The 18,762-nt window shown below is 37.6% G+C and overlaps 1 protein-coding gene across 1 annotated transcript in view; it reads right to left on the reverse strand.

The window, feature by feature from the left end:
* Positions 1 to 17,956, reverse strand: part of CEP192 (centrosomal protein 192kDa) — a gene marked incomplete at its 5' end in the record, with an annotated part of 46,473 nt that extends 28,517 nt beyond the window's left edge. The window contains 14 exons of the mRNA XM_009705232.1: positions 1,348 to 1,466; positions 1,689 to 1,949; positions 2,482 to 2,658; positions 3,439 to 3,529; positions 5,377 to 5,553; positions 7,675 to 7,790; positions 8,845 to 8,937; positions 9,063 to 9,202; positions 9,869 to 9,932; positions 10,149 to 10,277; positions 11,181 to 11,306; positions 13,004 to 13,234; positions 15,087 to 15,235; positions 17,056 to 17,956. Coding sequence (XP_009703534.1) covers positions 1,348 to 1,466; positions 1,689 to 1,949; positions 2,482 to 2,658; positions 3,439 to 3,529; positions 5,377 to 5,553; positions 7,675 to 7,790; positions 8,845 to 8,937; positions 9,063 to 9,202; positions 9,869 to 9,932; positions 10,149 to 10,277; positions 11,181 to 11,306; positions 13,004 to 13,234; positions 15,087 to 15,235; positions 17,056 to 17,956 — 2,774 coding nt within the window. The remainder of the gene's footprint in view (positions 1 to 1,347; positions 1,467 to 1,688; positions 1,950 to 2,481; positions 2,659 to 3,438; positions 3,530 to 5,376; positions 5,554 to 7,674; positions 7,791 to 8,844; positions 8,938 to 9,062; positions 9,203 to 9,868; positions 9,933 to 10,148; positions 10,278 to 11,180; positions 11,307 to 13,003; positions 13,235 to 15,086; positions 15,236 to 17,055) is intronic.
* Positions 17,957 to 18,762: the final 806 nt, after the last annotated feature.

The raw sequence follows: 18,762 nt of genomic DNA on the forward strand, positions 1-18,762 counted from the left end.
AATGAACCTGCTCTAGTACACAATTACAGAATGGGGTTTGACTGGCCTACGGTATTCAGTCATTTCAAGAAATAGGCATCTCTTTCAAATTATCAAGGGACACTTCAGAGATGCTCCCACCAAGAAACAACCAACTAGACCAACATGTTCAAAAACCAAACACCATGCCTGCCAGAGCTAATACAATCAGCAACAAATAATTTCACTTGTATACCAATGTCCAGAGTCTAAATAAAAAAAAGTTTCCAGCACTACCTACATATGTGCATCAAGCTTCTTAATGGGTTCTGTGGATCAGTAGATCAAAGCTTTTCCCCAAGTATTTTTGCCCTTTGAGAAAGATTCAATGATAGTGAGCATTGCCTCAGACAAAAGAGTTCATACAAAAATCAGTAACAAGCATCCTCCAAGAAATCTAAGATAAGCCAATTTTCTACTAAGAAGGTCACAAATGTAGCTGTTCCATGAGCTTTTTATTCAAAGTCATACAGTTAAATTCAGCCATGTTTAATACTTTATTTGGATAACAGTAAATACAATGACTTTCATAAAGTTTCAGGCAATCACATTTAAAAGCAATGGTGAAATACTGCCATTCTGAAATGTTGCACTGAATGATGACCATTAGCACGTTAGTGCTCTGCCTATTCTTAACACCTTGCATTATCACTACACACCACACACAGCGTAAATCAAAAGCACCACTTACGTCATTAGAAGCAGAATATGCCATCTCCCTGCTTTTGAGTTATGCCAACTGAAATGCAGAGTAACATAGCTTCCTTTTAAGCTCAGTAGGATATATTCTACAAATTTCCTTTGTGTGTTATTAGCATGTGTGGATGTTATTTCTCTCACATGCACATCTATTCAAATACTGTCTTCGTCAACAGAATGCAGCAAACCAAGATGCAAATCTTGTTCAAAACTTAATACTACTACATTTGAGTACTACTCCTTTCACAAGCCTTTTATTTAAAAATGAAAGCTACATACATATTGGAAAGAGGGATACCAAGAGAGAATACAACTCTTCCAATACAAAAAAGCAAAAGTTTTCCCCAAAAGCCAACACACTCAAATTCAAGAATGTAAAAAGAAAATAAAACTCTTGACTAGGATTGTAGCTACAATACGTAAACAAAACCACAAATAAACCAAACAACCCCACACCAAACAACCTACCAGATGTAAGACTCACTAGATCTCTCCATACCATCACTGTCTTTTGGTTTCTTCTTGCTATTTTTAGAAGCATGTTAAAACCATACTCATGGTAGCACATACCACTAGTTTTAACTTTCTATTAAATATCCGTGTCTGTTACAATAGCAACATACATCTTACCTGCGATATTGCTGCCTAGAAACTTCATCTCCATAAAAAAAACATACTGTTGATACCAACGTGTTTGTTTTATGGAAGTTCTTTTCCTTTTCCATTGGATTCCATGTTATAGTAATCACCTGACAAAATAAATAGACAACATACTCAGAAAAAAAAAATATCTTATTGTTAGTACTAATGTTTGGAATACGAGTCAATAAATTACTGTAATATAAGTAAAACAGGATTTAACACAAGTTAAGTGAGATTCTAATAAAGAACTAGTCAGACACATTCTCATTGATCACATTTATTTTAATTTAAATTAATAGAACTTGCTCAGAATCAGGTATAATACTTACTTCATGCATTCCTTCTCTTAGTACAAACTTCTCTGGAGATACTGTCATTACCTGAGGACCCATAACTGTTTTTGTCTGGAGGTTTGCAAAGCACAGTGCTTTAATATAGGCAGCCCGAGAACCTGTATTTCTTATGCAGAAGGAAGCTTTCCTTAATCTTGAAGGCAATAATCCATCCAGTGTTACCATGTAACTATCTGAGAGTTTTTTAACATTTTCTAAAGTTATACTGCTTGTTCCTCCATATCCAGATAATGGTATCTGGGGAGAAAAAACAAAAACAAAAAAACCCCACAGTACTTCAAAGGAAAGCAAGCTTCTTACTAAAACTTCTTTACAACTATGGTAAACTATATAAAGAGTTACAGAAAGACAAATGAATGAAAATGCTTAAAATGAGAACTGAAAAGACTCTGCAAGAAATAAAAAAAAGCCTAAATTTATTCAATCTTTTTCAAGTTGTACTGAAAACTAATTTAAGGCCTACCTATAGAACAAGACAAGTTCACATTTTTTGACAGTTCTAGAGTTAAAGTCTTGGGCTACTTTTAGTACAGTACATCAAAATCTTTCTTCTTCTTTCACAAGGGGAAAAATTGCATGAAAAATTCAGACTAACATTCAAACTGTAAAATTTAGTGCCCATACAATGTTTAACAAGTATACAGATAGGCATAGTGTATATCTTGAAAAGTTTCAGCTTTTTGACAGAAACAGCTATTCAGTGCTAGATTTTAAATAATTATGAAAAACATATGTTTAAAATTATTAGAAGTTAGGTTGGGGCTCTTACAGTAAACTTAATTCCTGGCTGTGATCGAATCCCCAGCTGTTTGATTTCCAGCTTTGCAAAGAAGCAAGTTATTCGAGTAGGTGCAAACATCAAGTATATGTTAGTGTCTTCTTTGGGACGGATTTTGAGTTCCCAACTACTAGTTAAGCGTTCTTCTGATCCAAATATACTTTGCAGCTATAAAAACAAAGACATTACAAGTGATTGACTACAACAGGAAAAACACATAGCACCAAGACTTACTTCACTACTAACCCAAAATTAACTTCTTCAAAATCTGGATTAACTCAGCTGACAATGGTATATATTTAAAGTTGCAATGCTTAATATACAACAAAAAAAGACCAAGTTCAAGACACTTTATATTCCTACAACGAGCAGCATATCAATGCCTCTCAGTTTAGATCAGAGTTTTGTGCCTTCAACTCACAATACAGTAAGGCTGAACTTAATCAGCACTACATTAATTCTCTCTCAGTTTAAGATTTTAGACATCAAATCTGACCATCTGAGGAAAAAAGGGGATATAAATGTTCGTGGACTACATAACAAGAAAAACCTCTAATTATGGCAGTTCCCAAAGGTTAATTCCAGTTTTTCTTTCCTCCCTCCCTCACATACACAGAGTCCTTTGGAGCGCGGTCTGGAATCCCTCCTGCAAGAAGGGCCACTGACAGATGACTCCACCGAGCCCTGGCTCTGCTGGGCTACAGCACCTTAAAGAGCTGTACACTGTGCTCCAGTTTGCCACTCATCGTTTCTGCTCTTCCCAAGGTTGCCAGTGTGGCTTAAGCTCTGCTACCATGTTCATCTTGGCACTCTCAGAGTCAATACTCACACAGCCTGCTAGTCACCAACATTTATAAAGGAACAACACTTTAGGGCAAAGACGTTTTTATTATAAACATATCCTGCTAATTGTCATAAACACCAATGAGAAGTTTTCATGACAGTTACCTGAAAGCAGTCTTGATCCTGGCCTCTTATCAACAGTCTTAAATGCTGGGTCACAGATGGAGAGTCATTTCTTAGAGTTAACTTCTGCTGGCTGAAAAATATCAAGTTTAGTTATATTTTACAGCAAATGTAAATGAACTGCAGATATTTATTCATGGAAACAATGGAAATGGGACAGACAATTTTTAAATCATTTCATGAAAAAAAAAAATATCACCTCTTGGAACAACAGAATACCTTAGCTAGGAAGTTATTTCTGTATTCTCAAACTTACAGACCTTACAATATTATACACCATTACACATCAATCCTTATACAGCAAAAGAACCCCAAAATACATACAAACACAGCTTTGCTGAAGTTCAAGTATTGTGTTTAACAGTTTGAACTTTTAAAGCAAGCTGCAGTTGTGTCAATACAAAAATTCCTTAAAAAAAAAAGAAAAACACACTTTAAGACGCAGTTATAATTAGATTATCCAGAGCCATTTAGTTATGCAGAAACAGTCTTGTGAGTAGTCTGTCCCAGATTCATTGGAACAGTTGTAAAGAACTAAATTAAGGATAACTTTTCCTTTTCATGTGCTTTTCCACATGATAGTACTACAGAAAGTTATGGCCACCAGCAGCATCAGGTTGACCAAAAAAGTAATTTTTTTTTCTCTGATACATCCTGGCATTGAGCAGGTACTTCTGGTACTCAGATCCTCCCTCGACAAAGGAAGGAAACCTCTCCAGCAAAAAGAGCAAGTGCATTTCTCAGTTTAAACAAGTCAAAAAACAATCACAGAAGGATGTGACAAGCCCTAAAACTGGTAAAAACACAGACGAAGAGAAAGGATCACACAGTTAGAATCAAAGAGGAGGATGAGAGAGTGTAAAGCCTCTCCCTGATTTTCAGTGGCAGACACTGTTTTCTACATGGTTGGAACAAAAATTCTAAAAATAATTTCAGCTTCCTAAAACGAAGGGTGCATCAAAACTATTTTTCAGGAGGAATAGAAAAATAAAAAGGTAGCTGCATACAGCAAAGAGAAAGTCATTCCCAAGCACCAAACAGCCAATCTTAGAAATACACTATCTTAAAAAAACAGAAAAATAGGAATATAGCTATCAGAAATAGTTCTTGGCTACAAACATGGATCACTTTTGAACAACCAGGAACATTATTAGATTCCTCAAGAAGTTCAGTATCAAAACAACAGCAGGTTAGTCCCTAAATTAATATTTACTAGAAGTCCAGAGATCAGCAAAACTTGCAGCCTTTACATACAAAAGAAGCAAAGTATATCCAGACAGTTATGAACAGTTTCACTAAGTCATGGAATACTGAAGCTGTAAACTCGAAACCAAAAAAGTTCGGACAAGAACTAGACTGAAGGATAAAGTAATCATAATTAGTGATGCAATGGATTCTCCATCACTAAAAGTTTTAACATTGGAACACATTCAAATTCAAATAAATTAAGGGATGTTCAACAGCCTATGCTATTCAGATGGCCAAATTACATTGCCAGACTGGATTCTTCTAGTCTTAACCGGTGAATTGAAGACAGACAAGCATAGAGATTTATTTCTAGCAAGAGACAGGTGTCAAAAGAACCAATAGAATTTTTCCATCAACTCTCTTGGAAAATATTTTCCACTACATTTCTACTTATGTAACACACTAATCTTACAGAATCAGATATTATTCTAACGATAACTAGCGTCCTGAAGAATACAAAAAGCTCAAACAAGATCACAGTTTGTTTCCAAATTTCTTTCACAAAAAAAAAAAAATAATTGTAATCTACTCCTCCTCTCACTTGAGTCATAAAACAGCTTAGTTTGTCACCTGTAGATTATCAATGCGAATAGGAAGTTTTACTTCAAATAAACGCAATATAATATACTTAACATGACATTCTATACGAGCAGCTGCCCAGCTTGTACTTACACTGATGCTCCAAGAGTGACTCCTCCCCAGGCAATGAACTGCTTGTTGGAGAGAATGGGTGGGATGTCTGAGCAGCCAGCAGCTGCAGACACAGGTCTCTTTTCCTCAGATTCCGCTTCACCTTTTATCACCACTTCATACTGAGGCCCAGATGGCAGCACAAGGATTTTCAAAGTACTTTTAAAATAAATAAATAAATTTCAATCCCACCTCAAAACAAGATTAGCTGATGAAAACAAAACATAACTAAAAAAAAAAAGTATAGATAGGCCTTTGTAAGCTACCTTCTTAAGGGGAAAATACAAATACTTTTCCTTATTTTACGACAAAGGCCAGCTTTAGGCATAGCAGAATTTAAACCCTTTGGGCTGTAAATATGCATGTCACATGTACCTCAAGCAATCTTCTGAAGGATTTCATCTGGAAATGGTTCAGATAAGTATTTCAGAGACTACAGCTAGGCAAATTATTTTTTGCCCATGCTAACTTCTGATTATTTTGACAGACTAATTTTGGAGATAAATAAAGTCTGGCTGTCGCTACTTAGATTATAGGGATGCCTTTTGAAATAACTGCGAAATGTCAATGAAGTTTTACAACTGTGAGATACCAGGGGCGTTAAAATTAAACTCTGAGTCCTGTTAACAACAGCAGCACGCTAAACCACAAACCCAAGATTTTTTCCTCATTTTCTTTCCTGGAATTGCTGTGAGAAAGAACGCTGAGCCCACAGACAGGGAACCAGCCACCTACAGCTGGCTTTCCATGCCACCACCTCTGTCCTGTCAGACACACGCAGAGTGCAGATGACTACTGCCTTCTTCAGGCAGAGCAAACACAGGAAGGAGAGCATCAGGAGGACAGATTCAAATCATGATGGAGAGAGAAATGGGCTAATACTGAACAGGAAAGCCGGACCTAACTCGCAAAGAAAAGAGAGAAGAAACTAGATGCATTTAAAAAAACACCCAGGAGAGGAACCAGGAAAAAAAAAGTGCTGCCTAATGAAGGGGGACAGAAGCCAACAGAGAAGTAAAACAAAAGGCTAAAGGATATAGGGAAGGAAGTGGAGATTAGAAGTATCTGACCAACAATACAGGGAATGAGAGAAAAAACAATACAGGGAAAAAAAATAGGGAAAAAAGGCATAGGGTAGGAAGGAAATCAAGCTTTTAAAAAACAGGCTGAAGCATTTGCTATAGCACAGACCCACTTAGAGCAAGGAATGAAACTCAAGAACCTCCACTCTAGCTGTCATTGAATTCCTATGATGCCTACTGACAGAGCCCTGCATCCCATCGGGGGAACATGAACTCTTGGTACTGCTTTAGTCAGTTTATCAGCCTTTTGACAGCACTTGAGAGCACCGCAAACTTTCCGACCCTACTGAGTACCTTGAGTCTGCAAAGCAAAGCAGTTACGCATAAGGCCACCAGAAAGCAATGACTAATTACTTTGCATGCCTATCCATTAGGATCATACTGTCATTAGCACAGAACTTCTCATTGCTTAAATTAATGCACTGGGTAGGCAGAGTTAAGCTAGATGGTGAAGCTGAACATATTCTGGACAGATTCCTTTGTCCATTCTTGCTCTATTATAGCAGAAACTGGAAAACACATAATGAAAGAGGAAAAGCTGCTCTGGAGAAATGAGTCAGACCCCTGCCACTGCCAAAACACTCTTAGATGACACCAGAATGGTCACTTGAACCAATCAGGTCTATTTCGCAGAATGAATTTCAATAGGTGCTAATGTGCAAAAATATGAATGCTTACATCTGCAAGAGGAACATGTACAATAGTGGTGTACAGGATTTACAGCTGAACTTTTGATTATGGCAGTCAAAATTAATGAATACTTTTCATCCTGGTCTGTGCTTGACTTTTTTACATACGAAAAATAGAAATATCATTTCCCTTGTCTCAGCAGAGTGAAGAAGAGGGAAGCAACTGAAGGGGCTGCTGAAGATCAGTATTTTAAAGCTCTACTGTACTTTAGAAACATATAAAGGGCTTCAGGGACTTACTCCATTTACTTACACTAAACAAGTCTCAGGACATCTGTTGATCTGTGATGGGAAATATTAGCTACTCATTAAGCTACATACAGCAAAAGAGGCAGGTAATCTACGGAACAGGTGAACCCTAGCAAAATCTGCTTTGTAATCAAGGAGGACTCTCAGGAAAACAACTGAAGTCAAAGTTTCCCTTGTGGGTAAAACTTTCAATTTCTTCATGATCTTAAGGTCAAAAGTAGCTCTGTTTAACACAAGCAGTATAAAACCAGTTATGTTACCTTTCTGTAGTCATTACATTTTTCGGAAAAAACAGGACAGTCACTTCTTGTTCTTCGCCAGGAAGAAGGAAAAGATTCTCAGGTTCAACAGCAAAGCAGCTGTCCTGATCTGATGTCTGGAAGTGGGCAAGGGGAAAAGGGAGGGTGAGCTACTTATTTTAAGGGAGTAAACATTTCTACAACATGTAATATAACTTGGTTGTGCATCCGTTGTACCTGCAGTTCAGACAATTCAAATACTCCTGGCACCTTCAGAACTTTCCCATAACCCTGCACTAGTTAAACTCTTCTAAAGCTGGACGCTCTAGTACAAATACCTCTAACAGAAGCATCTTAAGACATCAACTGTGTATACAACACTGAAGGGGCCACAAACACATTTAAAGGATTTAACAGCAAGTACAACATGGCAATGGTACACCACTAGTGAACTAACATCACTAGTCTCTAAGGTGGTACCAACCATTACTGGTGCCACTCAGTATCCAGTATCATCATGTTAACGTGGCATTTGTGATACTAGTCACGCATCCTATTTCCATGGTCTCTGTTCCAAGAAATGATGGACTCACACCTCTCAATTACTTTTTGTTTAAGTGTAAAAGGGGACTGACTGTTCCTTCTGTTGACTGTGAAATGCTAGTTTCAAATGTGTCTATTTACCTTTCAGTCTGGGACCATACTTTCCACGGATTCTCAAGAAAATTAAAGTCAAGTAAAGAGATCACATATCTGAAAAGAACTCGCTTCGTACTTGAGTTGGCGAGATGTCCACTGACGACTAACACGGCTTTGTTAGAAAATAAAGATATTTCTCAACGCTAATATTCCTCTTTGCTCTAAATGGGCTTTACTCCACTACCTAACTAACATCTGCTGTGCAGCACAGGATTCACTACTATTACATATTTGTTATACGCTTGTTAAAATCTACTTGTTAAAAATCATAAAAGTATGTTTGTTAAAACAAATATAACTGAAGCTGAGCAACAAAACTCCCACATGCTTTTTCCAGGAATGTGAACTAATCTCTTTGCTATCCTTCATTCTCTTTATGTAAACCTTTTGTCAAACCACACAGCTGAGCTAGGATCCCAAAGCTCAGCTCTAGTTTCAATACAGCACTAATGGCACAAAACTCATGATTTCGAGAGGGAGAAGCCAACCCACCTTAACTTTCAAACATACACCAATGTTTCCAGCATTTTTCAATGGTAGCTGCTGTTTGGCTGTTGAACCCACACTAGTAGACAGATATATTGTCTGGAAAAAGTAAAGAAGCATGTATGTATGTATATATACATATATAATAAAATCAAACACTACAAAAGAAGTAGGCTAGGAAAGGCAAACTATTATTGAAACACATGCTGTAAATACGTGCAAACCTGTAAGTCCTTTGGAGCATGTATCCTCGCTGTTCCAGCTCTTGCTCGGAGAGGAATACTTTTAATCACACTGCTAGGTCCTGGACTATCCACTTCCACATCAACTCTTGCTAAGAATTCATCCGCTGGACCCAAGGAATCTAGGAACAATTCCATGAGTAACAAAAGCAAGTCTGCTAGTAGCAAAGGCCATTCCTATGCTTGTCTCACTTCAGCTACTGTCCAATCTTAACATATTCAGTTGTGGTGATATTAACAGAAGCTATCCCATTACCCTGGCAACACTTTTTTCTTTTAAATAAAGTCTCACAAGATCTTATTTAAGACTTTTACCTTTCTGTCAAATATGGTTGAAATTGTCCCTAAAGCAAACAAAAAAACCCCACTTCAAAATACTAGCCAAACTAGTTGATATATGTACTATTTACTGTTTAGGAAGCCAGAAAAACTCAGAGGTTTCCTCAAATTTCTTATCTATTTTGCAATGAATGCAATGTTTTCTTAAGTCACTATTTAATTCCCTCAGCAAAAGGAGTAAAGCAAATTCCACACATCTTGCAGCAGACAACCACTTCGTACAGTTTGATACTGAAGTATAAATACTCCTGTTAACATCTAAGAGATTAAGACATAGAAGTATTTTGCCTCCTTCAGTTACTAAAACTGAATGTAATACCCAAAACATTAGGACACAAATCAAAGATTGAACATTTCATTTCAAGTTTGCAGCCTGTTCCTGCAATTCTAACACATGCATACACTGAGTCAGATTTGTTTCAGTTGAAATGAAAATCAAATTGCTATACCTGAACATGCAATTTGTTTCTTAGGTGCATGGAACAGAACCCAAACTGTTAAAGCCTCAGGATCCTGAAAAAGAAATTGGTTGACTCATCTTATGGGAGGGAGAGAATTACTGAAGGAAAAAAAAAAAAAAAAAACACGCAAAAAACCAAACCACTAGCAACAAAACTACATTGCTCAAATACATGGACTCCCCAAAAATCATTACTGTGAACTCACAATATTCAGAATCATCATTTCAGACAGCAAACAGGAAGAATCAGCTGACTACAAACTACTCACTTGCCCATCATAGCTTGCATGTATCACATGATTTACAACTGATGGAGCTGCATCCGTTTGCAGTGATTGTTCATTAGGAGGATTAACTGGTTCCTTGGAAAATGTGAAGCAACGCCAAGCTACCGCATTCTGTCAAAGAAATAAAGTATTAGAAGTATTAAATCTCTTATTGTCACTAACAATAGTGCAGACAAAGCTGAGAAATGCAAGGCAGGTTTTGAACGATCTAAATAGTTTGAAGAAAACAATCAAAGATTAGCCTGTAGGGTCAGCTGGTATGTGATAGTCCAGCAAACCCTCTAAAAGTAGTCAGAAACCCTTCTGCAGTAAAAGGAGACAAGCTGGAACTGGTTAGTTTAAGCCTTCAAAAAACTTGGCTGTTCCAGACCAAACCTCACTAGCCATCAAGACGACCTGATCCATCTTAAGATAAGGTCAGTCCTTTGTTGTCCCCCCACATAAGGAACCAAGACCAGTGCTTCCCGCAGCCAGCCTAGCCAAAACTCTGAAATCTGCATTGCCCCAGCGATGCGGAGAGGAACATGCTGTAGCCTATCATACGGGCCATTACTGTCTGGTGGGAGACAAAGCAGACAGAGCAGAGTCCTGCTCTTGCAGAGGAAGAGAGAGTATGTTAAACTTGCTTGTTTGAACAGCCAGCTGTTCCACTTGAACAGCAGAATACAACTCCAGGTTCCCAGAGGGAAGGTTTAGGTAGCACAACCCTTTTGCCGTCTGCTGCCCTGTGCTACCAGAGCAGCCAACACAGAGGCAGCAGGCCATGGCTAGGCTGTAAAACAAACCAACCAACCAAAAAATCACCCCAAAACCCCACCGCTCCCCACCATATCCCAGAAGCATTTTTGTTGGTACCGTTATAGCAGAATCAGATTACCACCCTGCAAATACATTTATTTCCTGACTTGCATCTAGTGTCCAGGGTATATTTCTTAATGACATATAACTTAGAGCGTTTTGGCATTAGTATCACAAGAAGTTAACTTTCACATACAGGAAGTTCAGTGTACTTACTGCATTAATAATAAGTCTAATTGGCACAAAAGCATGGGTTTTGTTGATAAGTTTTAGTGGCAGAGCCTTCCAACTGCCAGAAGTCAAGTCACCAAAATCCAGAGAATCTCTTTTTCCTGTTTCCACCTGGTTTTAAGGCAAAGCAGAACTTGTAAGGAAGGAGAACCTCCAAAGCACACTATCGTACAAAAGCACCAGGAAAGTAAGGATGTTTTTTCGCCTATTCCATCCTCTTCATGCTACACCCACATACAATTCCCACACCTCCTACCAGGGGTGGGAGTCTAAGCAACATGTTTCCTTTGGTATCCACAGGGCTTACATCCAACTGGCTACCTCCCACTTATTTTGCCTCAATCAATTAAACCAATCTTAGTGCAATATTTATCCACCAAAATCCAGTACACAATCAAATTATTTTGGCTAATTTAAAATAAAAATAAATTTAAACCACGATTATTGCTAGCAAGTAAGAAATGGCAGGTTTAGAGTTAAAAAGTCATTTTACCAAGTTAAAAGTTAAAAAAAAAAAATAACTAAGGAGTAGTTGATTTTTTTAGCATAAAAACACTTGAGTGCTGTGATCTGCAGCAAAATACAGCTTTTATTTGGCACTTTTTCCAATCTCAGGAATACAACAAGACATGCAGAGATAAAGCATAGGCTTTAATTTTACTCAAAATATGAAGTAAGTTTGAATGAATTAAAGTCATTTAAGCAAGTTAAAAGTTAAAAAGAAAATAACTAAGGAGTAGTTGATTTTTGTTAGCATAAAAACACTTGAGTGCCGTGATCTGCAGCAAAATACAGCTTTTACTTGGCACTTTTTCCAATCTCAGGAATACAACAAGACATGCAGAGATAAAGCATAGGCTTTAATTTTACTCAAAATATGAAGTAAGTTTGAATGAATTATACCATGAAGAACATGAGGAATGATGGATTTTGCCAAACTACGTATAAAAATGCATTAAAAATCAAATTAAAATTTATGGAAGAAGCATTAAAAAAATATATGCCTTCACGTGTATTCAACTAGAACATCATTACTTTAAAACGTACGCTTAGCCCAAAGCAAGTTAACAGACCACCTTAAAGTGGAAAAAAATTGTTAGCTGTGGTTAATGACTGAAAACTTCACTTCTATCAGCAATGTCAGACACTATCATGTAATTTGTTCAGGCACTTCCAATAGTACCATCAAGCCCATTTCTGCCTGTCTATACTCTTAAATTCAGGACTATATAAAGCCAGATTTAATTCTTAATGTCACACTGTCTCCCACCTGGTTGTTCTTCATGATAAGACAGAAGACAAAGCATTTTATACATCCACTTACTTTTAATTTTTAGTTAGTCCAAAGTAAGAAAATATAACCATAAACAAGCTGAAAGTAATAAAAAACCAAGACAAAGTCTATTTGATGTAAAAAATAAAGAAATCCTTACAATTGGAAATAAATGGATTTGTTACATTTTAATTCCCAATGGTATCCAACATAGCAGATACTTAGAAAGCATTAGATGTTTAAGACCTCATCCATTCTTTTAATAATGAAAAAGTAGTACCTTTTAATTTATTCTTTTCAGACAGAAACCTTCATTTCCAGCTAGGTGCTTTTCCACAACTAAATCTTTCTATCTAGTTATAAGCTGCTCATAAACATTTCTCCTATATTCCCACCCCACTCCAAACATAAGAAATTCCAGATTCCTTTGAGGAACAACCTTGCATTCCCACTCTTTTCCCATGTCATTAAACTATTCATAAAATTCCAACACCACCACAAAAACCAAAAAACACCACCATAAGCAGCTACTTACTTCTAAATTAGGATTTTCAGCGACTGCTGTCAGAACTACCCTACTTGCCAAAGCTTCTGCCTGAACAATTGTCTCGGCATCTGCAGAAACTGGCCATGATGAAACATTGAGAATACACTGAAAGATCCCCGCATGACAAGGTAAGAAAAGTATTTTCAGATCATTGGTAGAATAGGATCCTACGATGGTTTTGTTCCTGAAAACCAGACATTGATATTTCACAGGATCCATCTGAAAAACAAAAGCTCAGTCAGTTTCAACAGGCCTCTTGCCAGCGGACAGCTGCTTTCAAAATACCACATTTATCTGGCACCACTGCTCAGCACAGACATTCTGTATATGTTCTTGCTCGCTTTTAACTATTACATCTTCATATTCATATTCATGTCCCACTTCCATCCCACTCAGCTGTAGGCATTTACTTTTAATTTGAAGACTTAGGTAGGTCAGCCTGAAAGTTGCTGAGGTTTATTTCCAGCATCTAGTGAAAGATTAACACTGGGATTATAGTATTTATTATAGCTGAAAATTAATTCATAAGTAAAACCCTGATTTTTGAGAAAGAATAGCAGCAAAATAAACAAAGCCAATTCTACTTGGTGCCTTCTGCCAAAGACAGGAGGAAGAGGTACGGTGGAAGAGTAACGGAAAGGTCAGTGGATGGAGGTCACCAGTAAATCCTAGTGCAAATGCCTTAAACTTTCTGTTGTGAACATATTCATAGATAATCGTCAAGCAGGAGAGCCAGACTGCAAGTCACACTCAGTGTATCTCAGAGCTAACTTGACTGAAAAAAATGTTTTTTAATTATATTGTACAGCAAAGAAATTAAATGTATATACTTATTCATGGAAACAACTGTAAATGGGACTGTCAACTGTAAGATAATTTAATGAAAAAAATCGCCTCCTGGTACAACAGAATCTCAGGTTTGAAGAGCTGCATAAAAGCCCTACGATACTGAGTGACTAGAAAAACATATACTCATATACATATGTATATATACACAAACCCAGAATTGTGGTTTGGTGGTTTTTAAAAAGGAACCATTCAGAGAAAACAAGAGCAAAACCAGAAGTCGTACTCCTGGAAAGACACACACTACATCTGCTGGAAAAATATACCTAAAGAGGGATATGGTAAGGATTTATAAGACTTACAAGCACCAATATATAAAGTAAATCATTGTCCATTGTTTCTCAGTAATAAGGACCATCAAACAAAAAACAGCAAGAACCAGATTTAAAAAAGGGAAAAAAACAGTAGTGCACAGAACCCACAGCTGAACTGAACTGCGGACAACCCTACACAATTTCAAAAGATTAACTAGATAAAGAGCAGCCCACCAAAAACTAGTAAGAACAGAAATAACATCTAGCTCAAAAAGTTCCCAAGCATCAAACAGCCAGAAGCTCAGAGTAGACTATGTTTGTTCTGTTGTTATATTCTTCCCTACTGAGAGTATTCATCAGTAAAGGAAGTTTAATTATACTGATGGACCTTTAATCTAACTCGTTCTCATGTTCTTGAGATCTTTTACCTCTGGAACTATTACTATGATGACAGAAGTAGACAGATTTTAACAAAATTAAACTGCAAGACGCCCAATCTATGGTCTACAAGCTACCTATAACTCACAGAACAACCCATCTAGCTTGAAGCCTGCTCCAAATACTTCTCAGTCTTTGTCACTCAAGATCTCCTGATGTCAAGAAAAACGGGAGCAAACTGCACAAAATGTTTTAGCACTAACAGTCCTCAGCATGAATCCTTTCTTTTCTAGGGTTGACTTTTCTTGCATACAAAGGTGAGAATGAATAAGCAGTAAATTCAAACCTACCACACTTTACGGACACAAAACAAATTCTACAAGGCAGTCCCACGATGTGGCATTTACCTGTCTATGCCTCCTTGCTGGACTAAGACAGGTGGCCTGGCTGAAAGAGGGCAGCACTGCTTTTGTGCTTATTAACTAGAAAATGGGAAAAAATTACAAATCTGTACAGAGGGCTCTAATTTTACATATCACTTCTGGTAAGATTACAGCATTATTCCTATAGCTTTATTAAAAAACACCTCTTACCTTTTCCCCATTAACTGAAATACTGAGAATTCCAATGTTGACCTGCAACCAACGTTCAGTTGGATTAAAAATGCTAAGAACTGTCTGTGATGCAATTCCCACGCAACAGGCATTAGGGAACTTCAATTCTTCTGGTACTTTTACATGCCCTTTGGAAGAAAACATGCTCCTGTTAGTTTCGAGTACTCAGAAGCAAATCCACACTCAGGCTGCCACCACATCCAGTTTATAAACTCATTTGACGAATGCTTCGTTATGGCAAGGAAATGTTTGACTCTTACAGTTTTCATAAGAATGTTTTCCACAAGCCTGATACTCAGGATTTCAATCAATTGTTTCTAATTTGCATCTTACTTGGAGTTCTACCGTCACGAACAAAAGTACTTACGGAAATAGCACATCCCATGCAGACACTAACCCACAAAATATATGTGTGTGTGTGTGTAAGGGAGACATACACTCCTCTTATATAAGTCACTCAATGTTCTCAATTTAATCAGCACTAGCCCAACTCAGAAAATGTGAATATCAGTATCACATCATCTTTAGAACATTTACACTGACCAAAATGGACAATGTTTTTTTTACCAGAGTATAATTGTTATCTAAAAAAGTGTTCAGGCATTTTTCCTACAGAAAATACTGAGTACTTCTAGAGTCGATTTTTGCTGTAGAAGTGTGGTCATCAAAAGTTATCACCAAATCAAAAAGAAATCCTGCTTCAAATATTTTACTTCCAGGAAGTCCTTACTTCTAAAATATTCAAAATAACTCTTTCAGAGGAATTGCAACTTTATAATGAAAACTCAAAACTCAAATGGAGGTAAGAGTTCTCTGGTACACCAAGGATCAATCTTCATTACATCCAGAAACCTACTAATGGGTACTCATGTCAAATTAAAAACTTGACTTCTCAGAGACACACATAATCACCTGAAGTAGTTTGTTACTCAAGCAACAAGTTTTATTTTAAAGCCACACATTCTTATTCCACTCCAAAAAAGAAAATTTAGCAGAAGTATGAAGGTGAAAACATAAACTAAGACTAGCACCACTGGAAATTAAGTTCAAAAACTCAAGTTTGCCAAAAATCAAGTTTAGACTACACAGATATTCAGAGTTCAAAAACACGTACAAAAATCTAGAAATTGTATGTATTAAAAACAGGCAAAGAGTAAGATTGTTCAAATTTTACTATTTTAAAATGCACTAATAAGATCAATGATTTAGAACAATCAATAAACAGAAAATAACCTATAAACCATCACAAATTCAAACCTTCAACCCCACTAGCTTGTCATTTTGTCTGAAAGAATTAACCAGAAAAAAAGTATAGCAAAAAACAACTAAAGAGATCACAGGTTAAAAGAAGCTTTTAAAATGAAACACTAATTTGCATTGCTTAAGTTTAGAGCTAAGTCAGGCTAGAGAGAAAGAGCAGAATGCACTTGGCAGGTTGTCTTTCCCCTTCATAACCAGAACACAGCTTCAGCCCTCCACTCTCCTCCTCGGACTTTTTGGGTTTAACTGCTAATGCCAAGCTAGGCTGGAGACAGAAATGTCATCTACTTTCTAGGTAAAATACACTTGAATTTCCAGAGCACGATTTGTCTGGCCTAGCATGAACTGCAGCTAGGATTTCTCTTCCTCCTATGAAAGATAGTTCTAGATCCTTTAAACAAACACCAAACCACTGAATGCTGAAGAAGAATGCTGAAATTCTTTCAGATTATGAAAAATGTCTTCTAAGACCATTAGGGGGATTATAAGAACAGACATTGAAATCAGAGAACATCATTAAATAAGGAAAATTAGTAATACCTTTTTAAAATAACAAAGTTTGCAGAAAGAATAATTGTGGTTACACTTAGTAGTCATGTTAATTTTATTTACTATAATATTAGCATCATTGCTATTGCCATTCTTGTCCACAGCTATATTTTAAACACACTCTAAAAAACACACTTACCAATACCAGGTGATTTTGTCAATTCCCACTCGTTTCTGCCAGCTCCAAGAGGCTGTCCGGTACATGACTTTATATTTAAGATATTCTGGTTCCAGGAAGTAGAGGGTGGATTACAAACTGAAGCTGCACCCAAAGAGGCAGGACCAATATTTGGACCTAAAGGAATTCCTACCATAAGTGGATTCTCAACATGTCCTGCTGGGATACCAGAACAAGGAAGCCCTGCTGGAAGACCAAAACCTGCTGAGCTGCAGCCATGAAACTGAGACAAAACTGTACTTCCAGTCGATGGTATATTTCCCAGGTGCTGCTGTGCAAATGGAGTCGTTGCAAGAGAACGTCCTGTAAGCAACGTGGGAACAGAAGCAGAAATTGCTTGACTCTCTGAGGTAGTGACATGGGATTTAAAGCTTGAAATAGGAACATACTGTTCACCAGATGAGTTTTGATTGAATGGCATATAAGTGCTTAATCCAGGATACACAGGTAATACATTCAAGGATGGTAATCCTTGTCCCTGTGCTTTGCTTGTTTGATCCTGCCACGCTTCCTGTGCATCAGTATTAACAGAAAGTGGCTGAAAGATGCTGAATTTACTTGGTAAAGTTGATTTAACATGGTCTAACTCTTTATGATTTGCTGCTACATTTGAAGGAATAGATGCAAGCTGCTTTTCATTTTTCGGAAAATCTTCTTTGGGTGATTCTTGACTCAGTACATCATCAAGTTTTCTTTGAAGTCCTGTAAGTTCATTTTCTTCTGATTTCTGGTCAATACTAAGCAGCGCTTCTTTTCTGTTCCTTTGACATGAGTGATCTTCCAGGTTTTCATTTCTATGTTCCTGCAAAGGAGTTGGGCTGGCTCGAATTATCGTTGTGCTCAGTTCACTAGCATTTTCACCCTAGTAAACAAAGACAATATGCAGTATTACAAATTTTAGAAAAGTAAATAGGGTACGTAAACCAAGACAGACCTTAATATTGGTATTGCCATCCCATATAAGTAATCAAGTTTGTCACATCTTGTCAGAAGTTTTGCTTTTGTAACATCTGTGGCTCTTCACCTTGAAAAAGAAGACCTGCAACTTCAACCTGTTTGCTATCTAAAGTCACATTCTAGCTAGGAGTACTGGGTCTGGCTGGCATGGAGTTAGTTTTCTTCATAGCAGCCCCTGTGGTGCTGTATTTTCCTATTTGTGACCAAAACAATGTTGACAACCCACCAGTGTCGTAGCTGTCACTGAGCAGTGCTCGCACAGTGTCAAGGCCTTCTCTGTTTCTCACTCTGCCACCCCAGCGAGTAGGCTGGGGGTTGGCAAGAGCTAAGGAGGGGACGGTCAGGACAGTTGACCCCAACTGACCAAAGAGAGAATCCATACCATGTAATATCACACTCAGCAATAAAACGGGGGGCGGGGGGAATTTTTCCAAAGTAGCTGTTGCTTGGAGACTGGCTGGGCATTGGCTTGCTGGTAGCAAATAATTACTTTCACATCACTTCCCTGTCCCCCACTTCACTTATTAAACCATCTTTATCTCAATCCACAAGTCCCCCACCCCACCCTTTTGCCCCTCCAATTCTCTCCTCCATCCCGCTGGGGGTGGGGAAGCAAGCAATTGAGGGGGGCTCAGCCACCAGCTGGGGACAACCCACCACACCAGGCATTAACACCAGAAGAACGCTCTGCTCTCTGAAGTTACCACCAAC

This window comes from Cariama cristata, unplaced genomic scaffold (assembly GCF_000690535.1).
Source record: "Cariama cristata isolate BGI_N322 unplaced genomic scaffold, ASM69053v1 scaffold18168, whole genome shotgun sequence".
Taxonomy (NCBI): domain Eukaryota; kingdom Metazoa; phylum Chordata; class Aves; order Cariamiformes; family Cariamidae; genus Cariama; species Cariama cristata.